The 21343-nt window shown below is 39.9% G+C and overlaps 1 protein-coding gene across 2 annotated transcripts; it reads left to right on the top strand.

Annotated features, from left to right (window-relative positions):
• The first annotated feature begins 316 nt into the window (after window positions 1-316).
• On the top strand, window positions 317-10957 carry GGPS1 (geranylgeranyl diphosphate synthase 1). 2 transcript variants are annotated; one of them, XM_004432386.3, is made up of 4 exons: window positions 317-497; window positions 4235-4327; window positions 9555-9625; window positions 9870-10957. In XM_004432386.3, exons 2-4 carry the CDS (start codon window positions 4258-4260, stop codon window positions 10626-10628), a joined length of 900 nt encoding a protein of 299 aa, XP_004432443.1. In that variant the 5' UTR covers window positions 317-497; window positions 4235-4257; the 3' UTR covers window positions 10629-10957. The 2 variants fall into 2 exon arrangements, with proteins under 2 accessions (XP_004432443.1, XP_087288053.1); XM_087431927.1 differs by lacking the exon at window positions 317-497 and adding an exon at window positions 602-657.
• Window positions 10958-21343: the final 10386 nt, after the last annotated feature.

The raw sequence follows: 21343 nt of genomic DNA, 5'->3' as shown, positions 1-21343 counted from the left end.
TTAGACGACCTCGGATTGGTTAGAGTTCTGTAGAACCCGCCTATGCCCTGTTCTTATTGGTTTCCGGGATACAAACAACGACGCCATTTTCCCACCAGTTCTATGGAAACAGAAAGTTACGCCTCAAAGCTTCCCGGGAAATGTAGTCCAGCCTGTGGGGCCAATGCGCAAGCTCTTGCCCATGAGAACTGCAAGACCCGCAATGCCCCGCGCCTGCGCCAGCCCGGAGCGGGGAGGGAGAGGGGGCGGGGCGACAAAGCGGCTAGGAGGCGGCAACGACGCCTGCGCAGTGTGACAGGGATGGCGCATTTTCTTGCACCGAGTAATGCGGCGTCACTGGTGCCTGAGGAGGGCGGAGAGTTCTGTGGTGAAGCCGGGGGTGGGATTCATGTAGGCACCAGCGAGAGCCTTGGTCTGAACTATAAAGTGGGAAGTTGATGCTGGGTACTGCTACACCCGGACCGGCGATTTGCAAGTTGTGATATCATCGTCGAAGCGTGAGTGGCTGTGGTGGCAACTAGGGGGAACCCGGATGGGGAGGTGGGGGACGCTGGGAGGCGGAGCCGGGAGGAAAGAAAGAAAGGAGGGTGAGGACCCGGATGCTGAACCGGATTGTGTATGGATTTTCTATCCTCTCGCTGGAGGAGGGGAGGAGCGGTAGGTGACCAAGTGGGGCGGAAGGGGGCCTCCGAGCGGAGAGGAACCAGGAACCTTGCCGACTCTGCGGGCTCCGTGCTGACAGAGTAGACGTTTGAAGCTCTTCTGCCAAGCCCCTATGGAAAATCGGCCTCGAAGTTATTTAAATCCCCTGCCTGTACCTCTCAGGCGGTTTTCTTCGGACCCATCATCTTCCCGAGTTTGAGTAGGAGTCACTCCGCACTTACATTCGTATGTCTCTACTTAGCAATTCTGAAACCAGACCCTTGCCTTACAAAAAAAACTGCATGACGTTTTCACTTTTTATCTGCAAGTGTGTGCCCTGGTTTCATTCTCTGGCGCGTTAGAAGGCACTTTCCGTTCGTTCGTTCATTCAGTCCCTCACTTATTTATGAAGCGCCTGCCATGTGGAAAACTGGTTCGGCCCCTGCCTTCGTGGACCTAAGTCTAGTGAGACAGACAGATATTAACTAAAATGGACACAGAAGTGGGTGTGAAATTGCAACTGTGGTGAGTGCTGCAAAGGAGAGGAACATGGTGAGAGGAGAATTTGAAATAGGGAATTTGGCTTAGGGAGATAAGGGAAGGCTGTCCCGAGCAAGTGAGGATCGAGCTGAGAGCGGAAGGGTTAGCAGGAGTTCACTAAGGAAAGAGCATTCCAGACGGAAAGAGTAACAAAACATGTTGGAAAGCCTTGTGCCAAGAGGGACCTTTTAAAGTATGAGGAACTGAGGCTGGAGAGGGGCAGGGGGGCGCGCCAAAACCTTATGTGCTTTGTTAAGGGGTTTAGTTTTATCTAAGAACAGTGAGATGTCTTCGAAGAGTTCTCAGTCGGAAGCGAGATAGGACCGGATTTGAATTTCGCGAAGATCACTGGCTGAAGAGTAGAGGACTAGATGAGAGAGGCGAATGCAGCAGGGAGGTTATTGCAGTAGTAGTCTACACCGAGGAGAGAATCTATTTTTGTATTAGTATTCATCCATCCATTGTTCGAACAAATTTAAGGCAGCTTTCCAGTTTGAAAGTGAGTAGCTTCGCACTCTCACAGAGGCATTCTGTAGTTGTTATTAAATCTAAAAATAAATGAGTAGAGTTCATGTAACACACTAATGCCTCTTTACATTTAAGTCTGGTACATGACAGCTGAAATTTCCAGCTGTGATAAGTTGGAGTCTTTTGAGTTTAAAAAAAATAAAAAGATCAGAGTATTTGCCACAGTGTGCAGAACTCCTTAGACTTAAGAAGAGGAAACATATTGGTTTTAAATACCTAGAAAAATTGAGAATCCTTTGTTTTCCTACTGCTGAGAATATTTGTGTATAAACATCCTCTGGGAAAGGAGCATTAATTGACTTATTTGTTAAGTGAGTATTCTTAAACTTACCTGAGTAAGCAAAGGAAACAATAATTTTTAAAAATTCAAAGCTAATATGTTAAGTGGAAAAATAACATCAGGAGCCAGCCCGGTGGCATAGGGGTTAAGTTCACAGGCTCTGCTTCAGCAGCCTGGGGTTCGCAGTTCCAATCCCAAGTGCAGATCTGTGGACCACTGATCAAGCCATGCTGTGGTGATGTCCCGCCTGCAAAATGCAGGAAGATGGGCACAGATATTAGCTCAGGGCTAATCTTACTCAGCAAAAAAAAAGATAACATCAACCAAAGTGCTAAGGATTGAAACAAAGGTTAACTCTGATTTCCATGCAACAGAGTATACTTGTTAGTGATCCAGAGAGAGACTAGAGAGAATTCTTGAAAGTTGGTCTCATTGATTTTTAAGTTAAATCAGATGTGTTCTGGAGGCTGTGAAAAAGATAAAGATGATTTTTGCTCTCAACCTAGTTGGCAAGAGATGGCTATTAACTGGTCTAAATAGGGCCAGCCCTGTGGTTTAACCTATGTTTAAACAGTGTAGGTAATAGGTTACCAAATTAGTATTTGGATTATTTAAAAATATTTTCTGAACTTTTTTCCCCTTGTGACATACTTAGTATTAATTGTTGGTCAAGGCAGATGTAGAAATTTTCTATATGCAATGTTTCTCTTTGAATTTTTATTGCTAACATGATTTCCTTTGGTGGAGTGCTAATTTCTTATCGTTGTTTCACCTAGATACTGAAGAGTAGACTACAAAAAACACACTTTTCAATCTTTTAGGCTCATGATCTTAGAGAACAAATCATTGTCCCAAAAATGAAAAGAAAGCAGACAAAGATGAGAAACATAAAATGTGCCAAAGATGTCAGAGCAATTGGAAAAGAAGACTCCTAATATGCGGACAAATAAAAATAGCAATAGATATTTGCAAAGAGAGCCGGCCCCGTGACTTAGCGGTTGGGTGTGCGCGCTCAGCTGCTGGCGGCCCAGGTTCGGATCCCAGGCGTGCACTGACGCACCGCTTCTCCGGCCATGCTGAGGCCGTGTCCCACATACAGCAACTAGAAGGATGTGCAACTATGACGTACAACTATCTACTGGGGCTTTGGGGGAAAAAAAAGGAGGAGGATTGGCAATAGATGTTAGCTCAGACCTGGTCTTCCTCAGCAAAAAGAGGGATTAGCATGGATGTTAGCTCAGGGCTGATCTTCCTCACAAAAAAAAAAAAAAAGATATTTACAAAGAAACAAAGTAGAGATTCACCAGTAAAGGAGGATTCTAGGAAGACCATGAGTGATATTCTAGGAAATATTGAAGTAAATATAAAATTCAGAATAATAAATCATTATTTATTAAATAATAAATCATATATTTATATATATACCTGCATTCAGGTTAATGCATGTCTTAAATCAGAATCTCTCAAATGGATTGATTGTAGAGAAAATATAGGAGAGGACTTTTCTCCTTAAATTTTAAATATATAAAACATCTTAATGCTCAGAGAAAAAAAGTATGTTTACTAATTTATGTAATCAATCAAATATAGAAGTATGTAATCCTATGGATTTGTTTTGACATTGATTTGATGTCAAAAATTTAAGCCTTTTATGGTTGAGTAAAATTGGAAAGGCTTAATAATAATAGTTTAATATAATAATAGTATAATAGTTTTGTAACTAAGGAAACCACTTAAAATCCAGATGAACACTTTGACCAGGGTAATCACTTGAATGGAAGACTTTCCTTTTTTAATGTGATGTAATTTACATATCACATAGTTCACCCATTTAAAGTATACAGTTTGGTGGGTTTTAGTGTATTCATAGGGTTGTGGAACCATCTCCACAATCTAATTTTAGAACATTTTGATCCCCCCAAAAAGAAAACCTGTACTCAGCAGTTACTCCTTATTCCTCCCACTGCAGTCTTAGGCAATCATTAATCTACTTCTGTCTCTGCCGATTTGCCTATTCTGAACATGTCATAGAAATAGAATCACATGTTATGTGGTCTTTTATGCCTGGCTTCTTTTGCTAAGCATAATATTTCAAGATTTCATCCAGGTAGGAATTTTCTTTTAAGATGAAAATGAAAGTTTGCCTTTACAAAAACACCTTGGGATACAAATTCCTTTGCAGTTTGACACTCAAAAGATAACTTAGTTAATGAGATCATCTTTATGTTTTTTTTTTTTTAACAGATCAGCTCTGAAATTTAAAGACAATGGAGAAAACTCAAGAAACGGTCCAAAGAATTCTTCTAGAACCCTACAAGTACTTACTTCAGTTACCAGGTAACAGTTCAGTTATGGTCCCTATGGGGTGGTTTTTATAGAGTAGTGGTCATTCAAATGTTAGCAGACAGAAAAGGTTAGACTTGCCACTCTTGAGATTTTTTGTTTAAGGTGATACATATGAGAAAAATGATAAATAGAGCTTTATAGTTTTTTGTTCTTAAAAGGGAAATTTTTGAGACACCCTTTTAAAAATATCCAATTATATAACATACCTAAAAAAATAAAAATACTTAAAACATTTGAGTATCTCATTGGAGGTTTTATTATTATTATTATTTTTTGTGTGTGTGAGGAAGATGAGCCCTGAGCTAACATCTGTGCTAATCCTCCTCTTTTGGCTGAGGAAGACCGGCTCTGAGCTAACATCTATTGCCAATCCTCCTCCTCCCTCCCCCCCAAAGCCCCAGTAGATAGTTGTATGTCATAGTTGCACATCCTTCTAGTTGCTGCATGTGGGTCGCGGCCTCAGCATGGCCGGAGAAGCAGTGCGTCGGTGCGCGCCTGGGATTCGAACCTGGGCCACCAGTAGCGGAGCGCGCCGCACTTAACGGCTAAGCCATGGGGCCAGCCCGGAGGTTTTATTCTTTATGGATGCCACACATTCCTATTCCCTACTGTTTAGCTGTTAGGAGAAGTTATGACAATTTGTGCAACAACAGAAAGATTCACTTACCTTCCAAGTTTAAGTTTTACCTTCGATGTTCATGTTTTCTGCTATCACACACTCACTGCATTTCTTACACTACTAGTTCCTCTAAGAGCCAAATAATAATGCGTCTTAATCACATTACTTAGAAGCATAGCCCACATTATTTCTGTATAAGGATGGATCACCTGGACATGGCTTCCTTACAGTAATACCTGCCTAATCATGTGTATGTGCATGTTTTGTTTCATTTTGCTATTTTTTTAACTTTGGAAAATGATAATAGCAAGTAAAAACTTACACATATTAGTGTGGGTTCTTGTAACAAAAATTCACTAATAAACCAGTTACTTGGAATGCTCTTTGTCATAGAAGTAATATAAAAGGAGATAAGTTGACAACCATAAAAACATATTAAGCCCATAATGTGGCTAAATTATAGTCTAATGATGTTCTCAACTCAACCACAACAAACACTTTTTTATTTCCATTCTAAAGTGCACAATTTTCTTTATGAGCACACCTCGGTGGTAATGTGTGCAATTCTATTCTTCATGAGCCTAGGGAGGATAAATATGGTTATCAAAAGCCAGAAGAGTGGTAGCTCCCTAGCTTACACCTTGGAAACCATCATGATTAGTGTCATTTCTATTCTGGCAGACCCTAATGGAGACATACCTACTAATGTCAGTGCTTCAAAAGAATGGAGGGAAGACAGAAATGGAGAATGCAAAGGGAAAGTTGCCTGCTGTTTAAAAAGCTGAGAGACTGCTTTTGAGTGACATTTTTCAGCAGCTAGTAACTTCACTTATTTTGGAGTCTCCCGTTAGAGAAACATAGCACTGTGTCTCCTGCACTGTAACCTCCTATTGCTGACTTCTTTTATAACAGGTTGGCAAACACTGGCTGGAACTGGGCTGCCATAAAACATTGCCAGTTGTCAGCGCTGACAAGAGTCTAATGAGTGTCTTCCACTCCCCACTACTGTGCAAGGCAAGGACTGCCTGTGGTTACATTTTAACCATGATGCTTGCCTATGTAATGAACTTCTCCTGTAACATTTTTTTAATCCTCATTATCTGGAAATTGTATTTTAAGCCATTAGATAACGTATTTAAATCTCCCATTAGGTATCTCATCTTTTTTTTTTTTTTTTTTTAATATTTTTTATTTTATTTATTTATTTTTTTCCCCCAAAGCCCCAGTAGATAGTTGTATGTCATAGCTGCACATCTTCTAGTTGCTGTATGTGGGACTCGGCCTCAGCATGGCCGGAGAAGCAGTGCGTTGGTGCGCGCCTGGGATCCGAACCCGGGCCCCCAGCAGCAGAGCGCGCGCGCACTTAACCGCTAAGCCACGGGGCTGGCCCCTTTTTTTTTAAATTAGAAGGGTTTTTTTATTTTTTAATTTTTTATTTATTTATTTTTCCACCAAAGCCCCAGTATATAGTTGTATGTCATAGCTGCACATCCTTCTACTTGCTGTATGTGGGACGCGGCCTCAGCATGGCTGGAGAAGCGGTGCGTTGGTGCGCGCCCGGGATCCGAACCCCGGGCTGCCAGCAGCAGAGCGCGTGCATTTAACCGCTAAGCCACGGGGCCGGCCCTTCTCATCTTTTTTAAATCAAATATATTCTTGCATCCATGATAGAATATAACCTCAAAAGATTTTCCTAAAGAGATAGGAAATTGCATTTATATGTAATAAACTTGTTTTTCATAGAGAGCTTCAAAGTTACTAAAGTGACTTAAAGGTGGGCCAGACCGTTTTTTCTGTTGTAAAGTTACTCTTGCTAATAAAAGACTATAATAATTAATATTACTGATATTAGGATTTTCAGAAGTTAGTGAAGTAGAGTGACTTTTATGTTTGTTTATTTGCCCTAGTGCAGGTCCCCAGACCTTGGCAATAGGAGGGGAGGGGGGTTTGGGAGTGGAGGAAGAAGAGGAGGTGCAGAAAAGGAATCAGCAATGTTAAGTAAGGTCCTAAAGAGGGAACAGTAATTATTGTTTGTTTTAATTTTGAGAGATCTCTGTTGTTAGGAACTCTTTGGGGATTTAAAAGTATGAAGCCAGACCCTAGAATCTGGTCAAAGGAAAAAAATATTAAAACAAACCACAGTACCTGTAAGTTAAGCCATTTATTGTACTATTTTCTACATACATTCTGAAGTGAGAGGAAAAATATGGTCCACATTGTTTCTCTGTGTTCTTCATCTTCTAAACTTGTTTTTTTCTGTGTGTGTGTGTGTGTGTGAGGAGATCAGCCCTGTGCTAACATCTGCCAATCCTCCTCTTTTTTTGCTGAGAAATACTGGCCCTGGGCTAACATCCATGCCCATCTTCCTCCCCTTATATGGCATGCTGCCACAGCATGGGTTGCCAAGCAGTGCGTCAGTGCGCACCCAGGATCCGAACCGGTGAACCGCGGAGCGCACGTACTTCACCACTTGTGCCACTGGGCCGGCCCCTAAACTTGTTTTTTAAAGTAATATAGGTTGCTTTGCACAGTTATGGATTGTAGGTATAGCCCAGATTGACATTTGTTCAACTGGAAAGTAGATAAGAAGTATAAAGTATATAGTTGCTACCCAGACCATCTTCATCTTAAGGATTAGTAGACAGAAGATACTGCTGCTCGAATCCTAAGTGATCCTTCCCTTTTAGAATTCTCACCGTGGGCCGGCCCCGTGGCTTAGCGGTTAAGTGCGTGCGCTTCGCTGCCGGCGGCCCGGGTTCGGATCCCGGGTGCGCACTGAGGCACCACTCCTCCAGCCATGCTGAGGCCGCGTCCCACATACAGCAACTAGAAGGATGTGCAGCTATGACAGACAACTATGTACTGGGGCTTTGGGGGAAAAATAAATAAATAAAATCTTTAAAAAAAAAAAAAAAAAAAAAGAATTCTCACCGAAAGTGAAACTTTGTCCCATTTGGATGTATGATGAGAGTTTGTGTATTCATTTATTTGGGTATTGGTGCAGAGAAAACACCTGGTAGGGCTTAGAGAATAAAAATACTGTTTTGGGGGCCGGCCCTGTGGCGTAGTGGTTAAAGTGCGTGCACTCTGCTGCTGGCGGCCTGGGTTCGGATCCCGGGTGCACACCGACATACCGCTTGTCAGGCCATCCTGTGGCAGCGTCCCATATCAAGTGGAGGAAGACGGGCACAGATGTTAGACCAGGGCCAGTCTTCCTCAGCAAAAAGAGGAGGATTGGCATGGATGTTAGCTCAGGGCTGATGTTCCTCACAAAATAAAAAAAAAAAAAATACTGTTTTTGTTTACTGAAACTATTTCTGTAACTATTTTTCTGAAACCTGACCTGAAGGACCGGCCCGGTGGCGCAAGCGGTTAAGTGCGCTTCGCTGCGGCAGCCCGGGGTTCGCCAGTTCGGATCCCGCATGCCCCGACACACCGCTTGTTAAGCCATGTTGTGGCTGTGTCCCATATAAAGTGGAGGAAGATGGGCATAGATGTTAGCTCAGGGCCGATCGTCCTCACAAAAAAAAAAAACTTGATCTGAAATTAGGATGTTACTGTGCATTCACTTTAGCAGGAAGCTCATAGAACATTTTTATAAATGAACTGGTTGTGGTTTTTATCTACCATTCCTTTTTATTGCGCTAAAACAACTTCTAATGGTAACTACTACCCAAAGACCTCTCTTAACCTTTCCATGTAAGAAAAAGATAATATTGAAAACCTGATGGCCCTAGACAAAATAAAGAGATTAACTTTTGACTAAACTTGGAATGTTAAAAGAGAATACTTCAGGGTATGTTAATCTCGCTTTTTGATAGGAAAGAAGCAGCCCTGTCCAGTCTCTAAAACCTTAATTTAAAGGAATGGTAGATAATTTTTTTTTTTTTGTGAGGAGGTCAGCCCTGTGCTAACATCTGCCAATGCTCCTCTTTTTTTTTTTTTTTTGCTGAGGAAGACGGCCCTGGGCTAACATCTGTGCCCATCTTCCTCCACTTTTATATGGGACGCCGCCACAGCATGGCTTGCCAAGCAGTGCATCGGTGCGCGCCCGGGATCCGAACCAGCGAACCCCGGGCCGCCGCAGCGGAGCGCGCACACTTAACCGCTTGCGCCACCGGGCCGGCCCCGATGGTAGATAATTTTAAGAGGTAATTTTATGAGCTAATTCAATAGCAAAGTACATTTCATTAAAAATACCTGTGGTTCTCTGAAATGGACAGTGCTAATTAACTGCCACTAACTAGACTGGCTTCCTTTTCAAAAAAGGAATGAATTAGATCATAGTTTCTAAAAAGCCCATTCCATTCCAAAATTGTTGATACAAGTTAAGATGAAAAGAGTGGGCTTACTAGTGGGCCGTTGGAGTACTTTAGAATCTCTTGCCTGCCCTAATTTTAAGAGGTTGTGCATTTTAGGATATGAATTTCAGCAGAGGCAGGCAGTAGGAGCCCAGCAGTGGAAGGCAAGCTCTGCAGTAGGTAATGGGTTGATGGGGCTGGTTTTATCAAGTCTGATTAGTTTTAGAGGAAGTTTCTGAATGTGTTTCTTATAACTGAGATATTAATTTTATTGCCAAATTTTATTCTTTAATTGCAGGTAAACAAGTGAGAACCAAACTTTCACAGGCGTTTAATCATTGGCTAAAAGTTCCAGAAGACAAGCTACAGGTATTTAGGCAATTCTAACCTCATTCTTAATCCCCAAGAAATTAGTAGACGTCACGTAAAAATACTCCTAGCTCTTAATTCTGTTTAATACTCATGCAGTATGTTATTTTATATTGAGGTTGCTACGTAATTATTAGTTGTAAAACCACCTGAGACTCTCCTAATCTGTTAATATAATTAAGTGATTATAAACTGTTTTGAATAGTTCAAATAAAATGAAATTTTCAATTGTCTTTTTTGTTAGATTATCATTGAAGTGACAGAAATGTTACATAATGCCAGTTTACTCATCGATGATATTGAAGACAACTCAAAACTCCGACGCGGCTTTCCAGTGGCACACAGCATCTATGGAATTCCATCTGTCATCAATTCTGCCAATTATGTGTATTTTCTTGGCCTAGAAAAAGTCTTAACCCTTGATCACCCAGATGCAGTAAAGCTTTTTACTCGCCAGCTTTTGGAACTCCATCAGGGACAAGGCCTAGATATTTATTGGAGGGACAATTATACCTGTCCCACTGAAGAAGAATATAAAGCTATGGTGCTGCAAAAGACAGGTGGACTATTTGGATTAGCAGTAGGTCTCATGCAGTTGTTCTCTGATTACAAAGAAGATTTAAAGCCACTGCTTAATACACTTGGGCTCTTTTTTCAAATTAGGGATGATTATGCTAATCTACACTCCAAAGAATATAGTGAAAACAAAAGCTTTTGTGAAGATCTAACGGAGGGAAAGTTCTCATTCCCTACCATTCATGCTATTTGGTCAAGGCCTGAAAGCAGCCAGGTGCAGAATATCTTGCGCCAGAGAACTGAAAACATAGATATTAAAAAATACTGTGTACATTATCTTGAGAATGTGGGTTCTTTTGAATACACTCGGAATACTCTTAAAGAGCTTGAATCTAAAGCCTATAAACAAATTGATGCATGTGGTGGGAACCCTGAGCTAGTAGCTCTAATAAAGCACTTAAGTAAAATGTTCAAAGAAGAGAATTAATAATATTAAGCCATTCTTGATTAGGCCTGATAGCTTATTTTAGTTGATTTTTTTTTTTTGTCTTTTAGCCTATCACCTTTTTAAAAATTTGGACCAATCTGTTAGTCTCCAAAAACTGAGTGAATAGGGGTGATGTGAGTAAGATTTTTTCAGTTTAAAGCCCCTCTGTACAGATAATCATTGCAGTACATAGTTGAAGGAATTAAAGGGAGCTACATTTAAATAGGTCTAATTGAATGTCAGAATGTGCTGTATTGGGACTTTGTGGCCAACTCTGCCATGAATGTTGTGTTGATTCTGTCAATAAAGAAGAATTCAGCTTCCAGGAATTTTTATCTAGACACTTCTTAACTGTAGTATATGGGCAGTTTCCAATTCATCTACCCCAGTTCCAAGCCAGAAACTACTTGGACCAATTTCTGTGGCTAACTAGCCCGAAGACCACAGGAACTCTTCTTTCTTCCTAAATGTTGCTGCTTAGAACATCTCAGTCTCCTCCCTGGAAACTCCCTCTCTCAAGTCTTCCGTGGAACGACTGACAGTGATAAGCAGTAAGCCCTCTGATCCTTTTTTTATCCAGTTCCTTTTTTCCTTCCTCCCTACCTGGCAAATTCTGCTCTTTAACCAAGGAGTCTCTACTTAATGAAATTTGCATGCTAGCCCAAATTTTTTTCCTTCTAATGTAACTTTTGTGCCCCCAAACTGATTAGTAGGTGAGTACAGCAATGTCTTTAGATTGGGAAGAAAAATAGGGTAGATAGAAAAAGTGTTTTATGATGGAGTCTTTAAACCTTTTTATATTTTCCCATTATTAGCAGTAAAAATCATAAAAGAGCTATTTGCTCACCTCAAGTACAAAAGCAAGGGGAAATGCCCCTTTCCTTCCCACCCACATCACTACCCCCCTTAAAGGCAATTGGTGCTTGACTGGAAAGGAAAGTAGGCATCTTTAATCTCTGTGATTAAATGAAAGCAAAGTGTTAACTGGAGAGCTAGTGCCTGACTGAAAAGTAGCCAAAGGCTACACTAGCGGGCACAATTAGCTTTATAGTACCTTAACCCTGACTCTCTATCCCTTCTGTTTAATTCCAGCCTCAAGCCCCTGGAGCCTTCTGTGGCTATAGGAAAAGAGGTGGAGGGAGGGGGAAAAAAAAGAGTGACCCTGCTTCCTGTATTAGGAGTGTTTCTGACATCCCAAAATGAAAGTTTTTCATTCAGCAACATTGCATTTTGCTTGATTGGTTCTATATTACGTTATCTCAGATCTAATCACCGTATACTTGTATGAGAAATTCTCACCAAAGCACTCAACCTAAATCTTTTTGAAGTTGGGTACTGCTTTTAGTAACTTTTAAAATAATTTGAATCTTCCATTTTAATTGATACAAGGAAACCTCCTCTTAAAATCATGGGTATTTGTGCTACGCTGTGGAAATTGGAACTTTGTGTTTATGAAGGCATAACTTAAAAAAACAAACTGAATGAGCCAGCCCTGATGGCCTAGTGGTTAAAGTTTGTTGCGCTCCACTTGAGCAGCCCAGAGTTTGGTTTTAGAAGGACCTACAACTAGAATATACAACTATGTACTGGGGCTTTGGAGAGGGGGGCAAAAAAGAGGAAGATTGGCAACAGATGTTAGCTCAGGGTGAATCTTTCCCAGCAAAAAAACAAACAAAAAAAAGCTTAATGATTATTCAAAAAGATCTAATGCTATCTATATAGACAAAAATTAAAATGTTTATCTTTAAATATAAGGATTGCTGAAATAGATTATCCCTTACCTAATCAAATTAATTTTGGCCTGATGCTGTTCATGATTATTTTGATCATTTTTATCTTATCTTTGTCAGTGACAGAAATGCTTGACATTGAATTGTGGGCTCATAAAAAGAGTCATTTTAGGGGCTGGCCCTGTGGCGTAGTTGTTAAGTTCAGCGGGCTCCACAGCTGTGGCCCAGGTTTCTGGGTTCGAATCCCAGGCCAGCCTACACCACTCACAGCCGTGCTGTGGTGGCAGTCCACCTACAAAATAAAGGAAGTTTGGCACAGATGTTAGCTCAGGGCTAATCTTCCTCAAGCCAAAAAAAGAAAAGAGGAAGATTGGCAACATATTAGCTCAGGGCAAATCTTCCTCAGCAAAAAAATAAAAATTAAAATATTATTATTATTATTTTATAATTTTATTTATTTATTTATTTTGCCCCAAAGCCCCAGTAGATAGTTGTACGTCATAGCTGCACATGCTTCTAGTTGCTATATGTGGGACGCAGCCTCAGCATGGCCAGAAAAGCAGTGCGTCGGTGCGCGCCCGGGATCCGAACCTGGGCCGCCAGCAGCAGAGCGCGTGCACTTAACCGCTAAGCCACGGGGCCGGCCCAAAATATTATTTAAAAAGTCATTTTATCTATTGAATAATCAAAAATTTATTTTTTTCACTTGAACTGTAGTCACAGTTAATACAGAAGAAAACCAGGATATCATGAGTAGTTTAATAAAATATTAATTCATCTACTTAGGTTTAAGCTATAGTCATTTTTTTTCTGCCTAAAGGAATATCTTGTAACCCAAGTAAGAATTAGATTTTGTCATTTAGAAGACATGTTATTTTAAAACATTTATTTTCACATTTTCTAGTCTATGAAGCTTCAGAAAACTTGATTTTATTTATTTGCCAAAATCAAAAGAATGAAGGCTAGTTATGTTGCCATAAATCACTTTGTGACATCAGCAAGATTTTAAAGATATATTTTATTTAGTTGTTTTTTGTGTGTGTGTGTGAGGAAGATCAGCCCTGAGCTAGCATCCATGCTAATCCTCTTTTTGCAGAGGAAGACCGGCTCTGAGCTAACATCCATTGCCAATCCTCTTCCTTTTTTTCCCCAAAGCCCCAGTAGATAGTTGTATGTCATAGTTGCACATCCTTCTAGTTGCTGTATGTGGGACGCGGCCTCAGCATGGCTGGAGAAGCAGTGCGTTGGTGCGCGCCCAGGATCCGAACCCGGGCCGCCAGCAGTGGAGCCTGCGCACTTAACCACCAAGCCACGGGGCTGGCCCATGTCAGCAAGGTTTTAAATCCATCAATTCTTCTCTTTTCCACTTTGTCTACTTCCTTGACTTCCTTCCCTTTTTAACCTATACTCGCTAGTCGTCAGTTCAGGGAGCCTTTCAAGAGCTTGCTCAGATCACTTTCCTCAGGTCCCTCTCACCCTGCCAGTTCCCAATCCTGGATGAATCCCAACTGTCCACATGCTTTGCTCCTCCCATGTTGCTGGGCGCTGCTGGGGAACATTTTCAGATCTGTTGTAGCCATTGTGAGTTAAGGTATTACAGCCTCAGTAGTCCTTTTATTTTTCATCTAATCCTGATGGAGATTTCAAATTTGTCAGTCTAACGTCTGCTGCTTCTCCTCCTCCATTCTTCTCCCGTTAAGTGTAAACTCCAAACTTTCCTCCCCTCGACTTTAGGTCTTCAAATAGTCTGCCTTTTATCTCAAGAAAAGTTGTTTGTCCTCCTGCCCTAGGCCAAACAAGCTCTCCTATTCTTGATTCCCTCACTTTCTGCCTCTTGAGGGCCTTATACCATCCCCTGCCTTATATCCTCAAGATTTATCCATTGGCTCTTTTTTACTCAATATACTGAGAAGAAGGAAATCTACATTCATGAAATACCTATTAGTTACCAGATGTTTTATGTTTTTTCTTCAAGCATTTACTGAGCAGAGCCAGGACCTTGAATACCAGTCAAAGCACTTTGTTCTTCTGTACCGTCAGCCTCCCCTTCTATATGTACACTTACCTGTGTTTAAAAGTTTGGAAAGCACTGGTCTATTATGATAACGTACTAAACAGTTTCCTTCCTGTAATCTCTCCCACTCCAATCTATCCTTCACGTTCCAACCAAAGTTGTCTTTCCAAAGCACAAATCTGATTATGTCATTCCCATGTTTTAAATACTGGGAATGTATTTGAATCCCAAATACTGCCACCTGTAAATTCTTTGGCATAATATATAAGGCTTTCCAAAATCTGATCTCCAGCCTATGTTAACTAACTGTATTTCCTAACACTTTATTCTCTCCACACACCTTATACCCTGCCATAAAATAGTGCTCATCATTGCTGAGACAGTCTATTTCATTATTCATTTAATTCATTTCGAGTACTTCTTGAGTGCCTGTGTACTAGATCTTTTGCTAGGTTTTGGAGATATGAGTGATAGACACTATCCCTTAACCTCATATGATTTTCCTGTAATGGAGACTGGTAAGTAAATAGCCAGTTATTAAACAGTATTGTTGGTGTTAGAATCAGGACCCCTAATTTACTTGTCTGCCTCTCCCATTGTACTGGAAATTCATTAAGGGCAAGGATTGTGACTTATTCACTGTTGTATTCTCAGTAGCACTTAATAAATATTTATGAATGAATAAATCTGGAAATTAATCTCCCACCTCTCAAAGGTTCCATTAAATATAATATATGTGAAAAGATGTCATAAACTTCAGATGTTAACTTTTATGTTAATATGGTTCTTCTACCTCTGATTCTTTCTCTAATGGTTCTTACTCAACATTCTGTTCCCTTCTGAAAGCATTTAGACTGTTTCCTCTCAAGTTTTGTCCATAATTACCATTATATCAAAAACCTAACCTCAAATTCAAGTCCTAAATCTAATTGCCTATTCACCTGAATTTTCTGTTGTCACCTTGAAATTAACATAAAACCAACTTATACCTCCCTTCGTATCCCTCTATCAATCCAAATAATGGAATGAAACCACTTCTACTCCTGCCTTTTCTATCACCGTTGTCATCCTTCAAGTGATCCAGGAGTGTATCTTTGATTTATTTCTTACCCTTGCCTCCTGTATCTCTCCAGTCCTTCCAAGTCCTATAGATTTGTCCTTTGAGATGTCTCTTATCTGTCCCTTACTTTCCGTTTTCACTGTTATTAGCTTAGAACAGGCTCTATTGTCACACATGCAGGGCTGATACTTGGTGGTTTAATAACAGAAAAAGACTCGTGATAATAGACCCCACAATAATATGAATTCAGATATAATGCAGTTGGCATTTGGCTCCCCAAACCCCCAACACCTCCAGTAGGCTAACTGCAGACTTGCTCTGGTTATTTCATTAATCCTCTAATAATGCAACCTCACATTTTATGTGATTGAATATATTGGACCTTATAAGTGATATGTCATAATTTTACTATACTCTGTACTGGTTGGCAAAGAATCTAATAAGTGCAATAAGCAATAATATTAGTAATGTAAATTTCAATATTAACCCATTAGTTCAGGTTAATTGTGGAGAATGTTTCATGACCATTAATTATTGGGCATCTTCTCACAGAGATATTGGAAACATTTGTAGCACTACCTGCCCTGTCATGTACATTCTTTATAAAGCACTCTATGCTTTAGGAGAATAACCAATTTATTACCTTTGAATTGTATTTGTTACTGTTCATAAAGAAAAAAGTATATATTTGAAGATCTACGAATTGGTATAATGAATAATGGAAGATATTTGGACCTTAATAGCCAAGGTAGTACTAATGGTAAGATGCAAAAGTAATTTGTAAATCTTATCAAAACTTGTAAAGTCACTTAATAGAAATTGTAAAATGGGAATAAACATTTGAAAAGTAAAAAATTTAAAGAGATTTAGCTTTAATAAATTATATTCTAACAGTTGTCAGTATTTTACAAGAAAGAAATGATTTATCAAAGCTGACAGATTAAGTCAATTAACCATAAAGAATTGGACATATAAAACTAAGTAAAGGAAAATGAAAATGAAGCAGAAGCTTATTGAAACAAATAATGATACCCCCTTTGAAACAAAATAAAGTAGCAATTCTAAGAGAAAAACTAGTAGATTTTTCTAATACGTTTTATGAAAATGCATTTGTGGTTTTATAACGGAAGTGAAAGCATAATAATTTTAAGTTTGTTCAGTTTATTGAATCTTGAAATTTCTTGGCCAATTAAGGTTTGCAAAGCTCTGAATTAAAGATGAACAAAATAAAATTATAGCATTCACTAAATGACTTAGCATTAAAGATATAAAATATATATAATTTTAGACAGTATTATAAGGCTTAGAAAAAATTTGAATATAATTGGTGATAGTTCAGAGGAAACCAAGAGAGGATTCAGGACCATGAAAAGTGTCATTAATATTAAGAGAAATTCTCAATTTATTGAGACCACAAGTCACCTATGACTATCAATTTAATTAGGAAGTTGGAAGAATTTATTGCAGTTTACTGTGTTATATCATGGCTCAGACAGGAGTGTCACTTAGCTAGTGACTGCTGCAATGAAAGGTCAAACCAATGATTTCCTCCTGGCTTGGAATATCATAGCATATATGGATAGTTAATGTCACCTAACTTATTTTCCTGGAATCTCTGCCCAGGTTGCACACAACTGCCAAATTAATCTTAATTATTTGCTTTCATTTTACGCCTCTGTTGAAAAATTATTTCCTTATAGGACAAACACTTGAGCTTCACAGTCAAAGCTATCTATAATCTGCTTTCCGTCTTTATCTCCCACTATCCCTTTGCTTCACTTCAGCCCACCCATTCATTCTCACCAGTAGACATTATCCACAGTCCCACTTTCATGCCTGTACTCATATACGTGTTTCTGAAATGTTCCCCTGCCACCCATTAAATTTGCTCATCTCTCAAGTCTAACTTAAAGTTGTATTTCCTTGCTGAAGACTTTTTTTTCAAATCAAAATGTCTTTGTGGTAATAATAGTAACAAAGTAACTAGAAGAAACAAACCACTTCCTCCACCAATAGAAAATGAGGAAGAGAATGGCCTTTAGCTAAGTATTTAGTAGAGACCTTACAAAGCAAAGCTTAAATATGGCCTTTAGTTAACTAAGGTAATAAATAGGCCATTAAAAGACATATGACTGACTTAAAAAAGAGTCTTTTTGTTATTCCCGGCAGACCCATTGATCTCTGATAGTAAGGTGCTGACTCCATCGTAAGGCAGCTGGAAATGTTTCTTGAGGAGGGATTTATAACTGTCTCCAACTTGAATAATGTACCATCTCCTTTAAAAGAAAAACAATTACCCTGGACCTCTACTGTTGACCTAGGTTATTTTTGTCATACCATTACTTATATATGTAAAATAAAACAAAGCATAAGTTCCTGTAGGGGACACCATTGTTTATTGGCCATTCTCCCATGCTGATTCTTCCTAATCACCTTCCCATTTCCTTTTGGTGAATTACCTCTCCCCAGTTGTATACAGCCAAGGTACCCTGCCTTCCCATACAGAAGCCAAAGGATCCCAAGAGGTTGCTATATCCTTCCTCTCACTGCCCTGCTACAGTCAAAGGGTGATGCATGACTTAATCTTGACCAGGTGGATTCTGTCTCCAGGAGGATTCTTGAGTGGAGAAAAGTGTTGGAGTCCACTCATCTGGTAGCAGACTCTGACCAAATGGCTAAACAGTACTTGCAGTTTGGGCTCTTCTCTAGTTCTTATTCTATCTTGGTTCTTTGTCCTGAACCTGAACCTGGTGCTCCAGCCCTCCTGTTATGCTGTAAGCTATCCAGTATCCTTCTTATAAAATCCCCTTTGTACTTAAGTTAGGCAGATCTCTAAGCTTTAGGAAGCGAAAAACAAGAAAACACAAGGTTGTTGAAGAGATTGTATAGTAAGTTACCATTTGTGTGAAAAAGAATGAAATGAAAGAAAAATATTTGCATAAATTATCTCTGGAGTGGGAACTGAGGAACAGAGCCTGGGAAATAGGAGTAGCAGAAGAGACTTCACTGTACGCCACTTATTACTTTTGACTTTTGAAGCATGTGAATGTATTATCTATTCAAATATTGAAAATTTTTTAAAGTCATAAAAGCACCAATAAACAAGAAATATCAGCACAATAAGTGCTAAGCAGATAATTTTTAAAGGGTGGCTACTTACATTGGGTATTCAGAGAAGACCTCTCTGAGGAAGAAGCATTTAAGCTGAGCTCTGAACGATAAGAAATTAGCCATGCCACAATGCTGATGAAGAGCATTCAAAGCAAAAGGAATACAGAGGTCTTAAGGTGGGAAAGAGCTCTGTCAGTATGTACAAGAAAACGTAGGGGCCAGATCATGTAGGAGTGTGTAAACCAGAGTAAGGACTTTAGGTTTTAATCTAAGTGCTATTAGGAAGCCAATGGAGGGTTTCAAGAAAGGGAGTAACTAGATTTAACTTGCATTTATATAAGGTCATTCTGGCATCTGCGTAGAGGATGGATTTATAGAAGACCAGGAGAGGAGGTGAGGAGACCTATGAGGAGGATGTTAGAGTATCCCTTGAGAGATGAGGTAGCCAAAACAACGGTGCTAGCAGGGAACACAGTATGAAGAATTTGAATTGGGGATTGTTTTGAAAGTGGAGTTGATAGGAATTACTGGTGGATAGGATGTAGAGTTAATGAAAAGAGGAATCAAGGATGACCACTAGATTTTTTAAAGAAATTGAGTAGATAGTGGTACCATAAATTGGATTTAGGAAGACAGGGGAGGAACAACTTTTAGGGGGAAATTAGAGATGCGTATGCGACATTCTAGAGGAAATGTCAGGAAGGCATTTGTGTGCACGAGGCTAGATAGAGTTCAGAGGAGAGATCAAGCAAGGCTGGAAGTTGGATTTGTGAGTCATTGACAGATGATGTATAAAACCATGGGATTGAATGAGCTCACCTAGAGATAGTGTGTAAATAAAGAAAAGAAGGGGGCCCCACACTGATCCCTGGGCTCTCCACTTTTAGGAATAGGTATATATATTTTGAAACAGCTTTATTGATTCACGTACCGTACAATTCCTTTAAAGTATACAATTCAGTGGGCTTTAGTATATTCATGGAGTTATGCAACCATCACCACAATCTAACTCTAGAACATTTTTGCTTCCTCTAAAAGAAACTCCCATCCCATTAGCGTTCACTCCCCATTTCCCCACTGCACCCATAGCCCCCACCCTAGGCAGGCACTAATCTGCTTTCTGTATCTATAGATTTGCCTATACTTGCTATTTCATATAAATGGAATCATACAGTATGTGGTCTTTTTGTGACTGGCTTCTTTCACTTAGCATGATGTTTCCAAGGTTCATCCATACTGTATCAGAATTTCCAGGGACGGCCCCGTGGCTTAGTGGTTAAGTGCACACGCTCCACTGCTGGTGGCCCGGGTTCAGATCCCAGGCGCGCACCAACGCACCGCTTCTCCGGCCATGCTGAGGCTGTGTCCCATATACGGCAACTAGAAGGATGTGCAGCTATGACATACAACTATCTACTGGAGCTTTGGGGGAAAAAAATAAATAAATAAAATTATTAAAAAAAAAATTATAAAAAAAAAAAAGAATTTCCAGGTTTCTGGAATACAGAAAGCAGAAAGATCACTGATTGATGACAGCAGTGGGAATAAGGCCATAGCTAAGGATATACAGAGAAGGGGTTGTGGCTGACATGGATCCAACAGGCTCGGTAGAACCAGAAGTGGTAGGCAGAATAATGGCCCCCTAAAGATGTCCGCATCTTCATCTCTAGAACTGTGAATATGTTAAGTTATATGCAGAAGGAATTAAGTTTGCTAATCAGATGACCTTAAAATAGGGAGAGTATCCTGAATCATCCAGGTGGACCCAATGTAATTACAAGAGTTCTTCAAAGTGGAAGAGGGAGGCAGAAGAGGAGAGTCAGACAAGGAGATATGAGGATAGAAACAAGATCAGAGTGGTGTGATGTGAGAAGGACTCAACCCACTATTTCTAACTTTGAAGATGGAGGAAGAGCACCACGAGCCACAGAATGCAGGTGGCCTCTAGAAATTGGAAAAGGCAAGGAAACAGATTCTCCCCTGGAGCCTCCAGAAGGGAATACAGCCCTGCTGACACCTTGATCTTAGCCCAGTGAGAAGTGTCGGACTTATACAGGACTGTAAGATAACAAATATGTTGTTTTAAGCCACTAAGATTGTGGTACTTTGTTAGAGCAGCAATAGGAAACTAACTGGAAAAGCTCTCTACTTGGCAACACAGATGGTTGGAATGATTAATGTGGATGAAAACAAATTAATTGATGGTCTGTAAATGGAAGAGTGCATTCTCCCCCATACCTCTTTCTCGTACCCCCAATGGGCAAACCAAATCATCATTGCCAAGTATTTATCCCAAGCAAAAAAATAAGATATCTTCTCTAGAGAACTAGAAGCAAGTTGCAGGAAGCATTTGAGCAGCTAGTGAAGGTGTTGGTGCCAAAGAGCTACACTCTTCTATCTGGCATTTGAGAGTCTTCCTGGAGCATGATGGCTGCTCCCTTCCCCGTCATATGACAATGAAACTTACCAGTCATCCCACCCTGCCCACATAAGCTGAGCTCCCATTGGCTCCCATTTAGTATTTCTACTGCCTCCTTCTGTAACGTAAATGGACAACCAGAAACTCCCACACATTTGTAGAACACCTACAGTATAACAGAGAAAGACTAAGGTAAAAAAAAAAAAAAAAGGCAAAAACAAAACAATAAGAAAAATATAGGAAAACTTAAATTTAAAGGAAACAAGAATAATTAAGGGGACAGAGAATACCTTAAAAAAAAATAAGACAAACCATAATCTGTAAGTACAGTTGGCCCTCCATATCTGGGGATTCCACATCCTCAGATTCAACCAACTGCAG

This window comes from Ceratotherium simum, chromosome 6, assembly GCF_057802395.1.
Source record: "Ceratotherium simum simum isolate JZ-2026a chromosome 6, ASM5780239v1, whole genome shotgun sequence".
NCBI lineage: Eukaryota > Metazoa > Chordata > Mammalia > Perissodactyla > Rhinocerotidae > Ceratotherium > Ceratotherium simum.
The sequence above is the reverse complement of the archived record's forward strand: the minus strand, read 5'-3'. Positions and strand labels throughout refer to the sequence as shown.

What these genes read in the sequence shown, in the direction of transcription:
- GGPS1 (XM_004432386.3), top strand. Translation starts at nt 4,258, where the DNA reads ATGGAGAAAACTCAAGAAACGGTCCAAAGAATTCTTCTAGAACCCTAC. An exon ending in GTACTTACTTCAGTTACCAG is followed by an intron (nt 4,328 to 9,554) that starts GTAACAGTTCAG and finishes CTTTAATTGCAG; the next exon opens with GTAAACAAGTGAGAACCAAA. An exon ending in TTCCAGAAGACAAGCTACAG is followed by an intron (nt 9,626 to 9,869) that starts GTATTTAGGCAA and finishes CTTTTTTGTTAG; the next exon opens with ATTATCATTGAAGTGACAGA.